Source organism: Pistacia vera, unplaced genomic scaffold, assembly GCF_008641045.1.
Source record: "Pistacia vera cultivar Batoury unplaced genomic scaffold, PisVer_v2 Contig204, whole genome shotgun sequence".
Classification (NCBI taxonomy): Eukaryota; Viridiplantae; Streptophyta; class Magnoliopsida; order Sapindales; family Anacardiaceae; genus Pistacia; species Pistacia vera.
This window is the reverse complement of record NW_022196007.1, coordinates 130,037-136,417: the sequence shown is the minus strand read 5'-3', so window position 1 is coordinate 136,417 and position 6,381 is coordinate 130,037. Positions and strand designations below refer to the sequence as shown.

The following is a 6,381-nucleotide window of genomic DNA, read 5'->3' as shown; positions in this document are numbered from 1 at the left end:
TGAACTAGGAGATAAGTGATGAAAGGCCTCGTCATTAACCCAAGTCGTAATATTAAAAAAATGTAGAGATAATTTACGAGGAAAGTCCAAATAGATAACTGAAAGCATTTCCAATGCAATTTCTTGTTGGGCAAGTCATGTTTGGGACAATTACGTTGGGGTGTTGAAAAGTTACAGTGAGAAAAAGACAGAAGGGCGCTAAAGTCAATGTGAGTGTCTTTTCGGGTGTTAAAATAGACAAAGTGTTACATATGCAGTGACGTAAACAATTTAACAACTTGCAATAAGTTAACACAGATAAGGTAAACTCAAACATTATTGCAATAAATAAACACAGATGGGGTAACAAAATTCATTTTTATATTAGTTCAAATTATAATTTTCGGTTTGCAGAACTAAAGATAAGAGAGATTTAATTAATTATTGTCGTACACAAATTGAATGAATAATTGCGACTATATTTTATTAATTTTCAAAGGCTTATCCCGGACTAAAACTTGATTTAGTCCTTTAATAACTATGCCATTATATATAACTAAGTCTGATCGATTAGTATTATGATTCCAAGACAATATGAGTTTTCTTAACAAAGAAGAAAACACACATTTTGGTACAATATTCAAAAGTATTTGCGCAAATATTGAATCCATTCCCAAGTATATAAATATTCTAAGCCTAGATTCCTGGAAATGAAATGAAAATAAATATTATATATTTAGACTTTTAAATGAATAATTGGATTTTCATATATAAATATTGAAAATAAATATCATATATTTGGACTTTTCATCAATGGAGAGTTAAGACTTTTTATATATAAATGTACATGACCGTCTATCCCATCAGTCACTACTACTGTTTCGCCGCTTCCTTATCCAAACAGATGGAAACTTGGTTCATCATCCTTATCTCTCTGTGTGTTTCTGCTCTCATCAAAGCCCTCTTCAATCTTCTCAATTTCACCACCAAAAACTCCAACTATAAACTTCCTCCAGGCCCTTCCACCTTTCCCGTCATTGGCAATTTACTATTGCTCCGCAAGTCTTCCTTGGAACTTCGATCCATCATCCGATCTCTTCATTCTAAGCTTGGCCCTATAATCTCCCTCCGTATCAATTCTAATCCAGCAATATTCATTGCTGACCGCTCTCTAGCTCACCAGGCCTTGATTCAAAATGGAGCCGTCTTTGCCGATCGCCCGCCTGCCAACACCGTTGGAAGAATTACTGGTAGTAATCAGCATAACATCAACTCTGCCGCTTATGGCCCCAATTGGCGCCTCTTGCGCCGTAACCTCACAGCAGAAATTCTCCATCCTTCACGTGTCAAATCGTATTCACATGCACGCAAGTGGGTTTTACAAATTCTTCTTGACTGTTTCAACTCTCAGTCAAAATCGGGTGAGCCAGTCCGCCTTATTGACCGTTTCCAGTACGCTATGTTTTGCTTGTTAGTGTTGATGTGTTTTGGGGACAGGCTTGACGAGAAGAAGATTAAAAAAGTTGAGTATGTTCAGCGACGCATGCTTGTTAATTTAAGTCGATTTAATATCCTCAATTTCTGGCCAAGATTAACAAAAGTTTTGTTTCGTAAACGATGGGAAGAATTCTTGCAATTACGTAAAGAACAAGAGGAGGTATTGATGCCGTTGATAAGAGAAAGGAGGAAGATGAAAGAAGAGAGATTAAAAAAGGCTAAACATGATGTTAAAGAAGTGAACGATGAGTATGTTTTAGCATATGTAGATACGTTGTTTGATTTGGAACTCCCGGAGGAGAAGAGAAAGCTTGATGAAAATGAAGTTTTGAGTTTGTCCACGGAGTTCTTAAGTGCTGCTACTGACACAACATCGACGGCATTGCAATGGGTGATGGCAAATTTGGTCAAGTGTCCACATATTCAAGAGAAGTTATTGACAGAGATTAAAAGTATTGTTGGAGATGAAGAGAGAGAGGTGAAAGAAGATGACTTGCAGAAGATGCCATATTTGAAAGCAATCATTTTGGAAAGTTTAAGGCGTCACCCTCCCGCACATTTTGTGGTGCCACATGCTGTTACAGAGGACGTAGTTCTAAATGGGTTTTTGGTTCCAAAGAAGGCTTCAATAAATTTCATGGTGGCAGATATGGGATGGGATCCGAAGGTGTGGGAAGATCCAATGGAGTTTAAGCCAGAAAGATTCTTGAATAAAGAAGAAGTGTTTGACATCACAGGAAGTAGGGAGATAAAGATGATGCCATTTGGAGTTGGGAGGAGAATATGTCCGGGTCTTGGTTTGGCAATGCTTCATTTGGAGTATTTTGTGGCAAATTTAATTTGGTACTATGAGTGGAAAGCTGTGGATGGAGATGAGGTTAATTTGGAAGAGAAGGTAGAGTTTACAATGGTTATGAAATATCCGTTGCAGGCTCACCTAAATCCCAGGTTTAAATAATTAATTAGGATTTTTTTAGCTACTGATGATCATACATCTTGATCTTGGTACGAGGGCTGGTTAATTAAATTGCATATGTATGTGTGTTTCTTCTTTACTTGTCTGTAACTTGTAAGCTTTTAATAAGACAACAGCCTATGTAAAGTCCCATTGAGCAGTCCACGCGGAAAAATCTGAGAGTGTTTTTCATCTTTCAATACATGCTCAAACCAAGTACCAAAAATTTCTAGAAAAATATTTATTTTTTTACTTTGAAAATAGATTGAAAGTACAGAGTGAGGCAATCACGGGTTTGAAAAAAGCATAAAGCACTGGGAAGCTTTTCCGAATTCGACTTTTTCCATGAATGATAAAAAACTACCATAAGATCCCTACAAATAGATTTCAGCATGAAAATGGATGTCGATTCTCTTTGACCACCGAAATGTTCAATTTTCCCCTAAAGTTGTATTGTTAAAAATATTGTGGTGTATGTGATGCTATAGATCCATTGTTATTCTTCTAGAATAATACTAGTTTCATGGTGTATGTGATCCCGTGTTATTACTTTAAACAATAAAAAAAGTCAAAAATTATCGTGGTACATGTGATGCTCTAGATCCATCGTTTTTCTTCTAGAAGAATACTAGTTTCATGGTGTATGTGATCCATTGTTAGTTCTTATGGTGTTATGCCTTAGGAATGTAGGGCTAACGTGGACCAACTCAGCATGCAAAAGTCAGAACATGGGAACCCACCGCCGAGACACGTGATGAAGGGGCAGCCCGCATCTGTCAGTGCAGTGGGTGCGCGCCAGGCCAGCCATGAGCTGAAAAGTTTCCACGCGTCCAATTGCATGCACCAAATCGTGCAAATCGTTCTAGAAAACAGGCAATGGGACATAAAGTGAGATTTGTACGGATAATTCCACCAACTCAAAGATCTAGCAATCATCACCATGATCCACCCCACTATAAATTGAGAGTTCCTCTCTCAATTTTGGGATGAGCTAATCTCTCATAAACAAAGCATATACTCTCTCTCTCTCTCTCTCTCTCTCTCTCTCTCTCTCTCTCTCTCTCTCTTATTTGTAAAATAACTTGTACAGTCAGTTCGCTGACTGCGACCGGGTCGCTATCATTAATATACAATAGTGGACGTAGGATTCGCTTCCTTAGCATTCAAACCACTTTAAAACCTATCTTGTCATTCTTTTATTCCTTTTTTATCATTTAGTGTATGTCTTTTGGCTTAGCTCAGCATTTCACACGTTCATTTAGTTGGTGCCATAATACAGCATCAACAGTTTGGCGCTAGAAAGAGGGCTTGATTTAGTGTTCATCCTTCATCAGGAGAATCTCTAACTCACGGGTCCTACAACAACAAATGGCTCACCGTTTCGAACCTGAGCAAACCAACCAGAATACTGAGGGGATCCCTCAAATGCAGGAGGATACCTCTCTCGGGGTACCTTCGGCCCCACGGATCACCGCGGGGAACATCCCGTCAAGTTCACAACTTGACCATGCCGTCTTATGCTACTTGGAAAGGTTCAATAATACTCTCCAAACGGTCGCGCAAAGATTGGATTGTTTGGACAGGATGTACCGCCTAAGTCAAATGAGGCTATGCAACCGCCAAAAACGCCTGCAGGTAGTGCAAAAGCACTGCAAAGGGCGATAGCCTGTGCCGCAAGCACTGCAATGCGTCGAAGAAAGGGTAAGCAAGTGGCGAATGGGCCTAAAAGCGCAAAAGGCCCAACGAACACCGACTGCGCCCTTAGTAGAATACCTGCAGCGTTGAGACTTAGTGAAAGGGTGTAGCTCAAGCCGTCCCACGCCACGTGGCGTGAAAACCCCCACAAAAGTGCTGGACGAGGCAATTTTCATTACCGCTAGAACAATCCTGATCATCGTGAGGGAAGCAACCACATTTCGCAGGCCAGTTCGCACCACCGCGGAGGTCATGAAAGTTCCTCGAATAATGCAACGCCATCACACGGCTCTAGCCAGCATGTGTCGAGATTGGCCGAGACTGTCGACAGAGGCAAGGGGGAATTGGACCTATGGTCATTCCTCAACCGTAACCGTGAGGGTCGCACCCACGTTATGAAAAGTAATCCCCAGGTAGCGCCGCTACCTCAAATCGAAGAGCTGCAGCGAGCTCTTGCTTAACTGAAAGCTCAGCAAAATGAGCTAGGGCAGGTCGCATCGGCGTCTCCCTTTTCTCTGGCGGTATTAGTCGCCCCACTCCCATCGAGATTTAAAATGCTCGACATGCGGGCGTTCGACGGAAACTCTGATCCGCAGGATCACTTATATGAATTCAACTACCTGATAGAGCTTCACCAGGTCTTAGATTTGGCAAAATGTCGGTGTTTGGCGGTGACCTTAACCTCTCATGCCAAATAGTGGCTCAGGTCGCTCCCAGCGGGATCGATCAGCTTGTGGCCTCAGATGAGCATGACGTTCCTGAGGCACTTCCAAGCGAGCAGAAAGTTCTCGATGCCTTTGAGCTATCTCAACAATATAAGGCAAGAGAGGGATGAATCCCTCCAATCGTACATAGACCGATTCCACAGAGAACTCAACAAAGTAGCTCACACTCCCGAAGAGTCTGTTCGGACCCTCATCATTGCAGGAGTTCGTCCATAGACCGACATGTGGAAAGAGCTACAGGCTGAGGATGACGTTTCCCTCACCCGTTTTCACAGGCTTGCAGAGAAGTACCTCCGTATTGGAAGTTCTGTAATGGCACTCCATCGCTGCTATCGCGGTACCTTGGGCAGTGCGCCTGATCGGGAAGAAAGAAACGTTGGTTACAGATGGGCTCCTGACGATCAGCGAACAGGAAAGAAGCCGCGCTATGAGCCCAAAAAATCTTATGCTCTGGTTCCTCATCGCAATCGCAACATGAACCGATATACTCCCTTGAATGAATCTGTATTGGCTATTCTTGACAAATCAGAAGAGGCCAACCTGCTCGGAGAACCTGAGCCCATGAAGAATCCCCCATCGACTAGGAACAGTAAGAAATATTGTCATTATCATCGGGATAATGGGCACCATACCAATGAATGTTGAGCTCTCAAGCAGGCGATCGAAAATCTCATCAAATAGGGGCATTTCAAGGAGTATATTGATGACTCTGCTCCCTCACAAGAGAAAAATCAGGGGGAGCCTAGTAAGAAGCGCCGTGATCGGAAAAGGGTGTGCATCTTCAATTTAATCTTCGGGGGACCGCACTTCGCGGGGAACTCGCAAGGTGCTTGAGAAAGGTATGCTCGCGAAGCACATCACGATCCCATCAGAGTGATGAGTACGGCCTAGTGACCACAAAAGGTTCACAGGGACTAGGAAATTTCCTTCTCTGAAAAGGATGCGGCCTGATTGCATCATCCCCACGATGACGCCCTTGTGATCACGCCCCTCATAGGGCGCCATAACGTCCAGAAGAGGTTAGTGGACAACGGCAGTGTTGTGAACATTCTGTTCGCATCAACTTTCGAAAGAATGAATTTGGACGAGGCCGACCTGAAGCCTACCTCGTTCCCTTTATATGGTTTTTGTTATTCTTCTAGAATAATACTAGTTTCATGGTGTATGTGATCCTTTGTTATTACTTTAAACAATAAAAAAAGTCAAAAATTATCGTGGTACATGTGATGCTCTAGATCCATCGTTTTTCTTCTAGAAGAATACTAGTTTCATGGTGTATGTGATCCATTGTTAGTTCTTATGGTGTTATGCCTTATGAATGCAGGGCTGACGTGGACCAACTCAGCATGCAAAAGTCAGAACATGGGAACCCACCGCCGAGACACGTGATGAAGGGGCAGCCCGCATCTGTCAGTGCAGTGGGTGCGCGCCAGGCCAGCCATGAGCTGAAAAGTTTCCACGCGTCCAATTGCATGCACCAAATCGTGCAAATCGTTCTAGAAAACAGGCAATGGGACATAAAGTGAGATT

The 6,381-nt window shown here is 42.5% G+C and overlaps 1 protein-coding gene across 1 annotated transcript; it reads left to right on the top strand.

Annotated features, from left to right (window-relative positions):
• Positions 1-858: 858 nt before the first annotated feature.
• On the top strand, positions 859-2,631 carry LOC116128805 (cytochrome P450 89A2-like). Its single transcript, XM_031414561.1, has one exon. The coding sequence runs from the start codon at positions 884-886 to the stop codon at positions 2,432-2,434; it is 1,551 nt and encodes a 516-aa protein (XP_031270421.1). The 5' UTR covers positions 859-883; the 3' UTR covers positions 2,435-2,631.
• Positions 2,632-6,381: the final 3,750 nt, after the last annotated feature.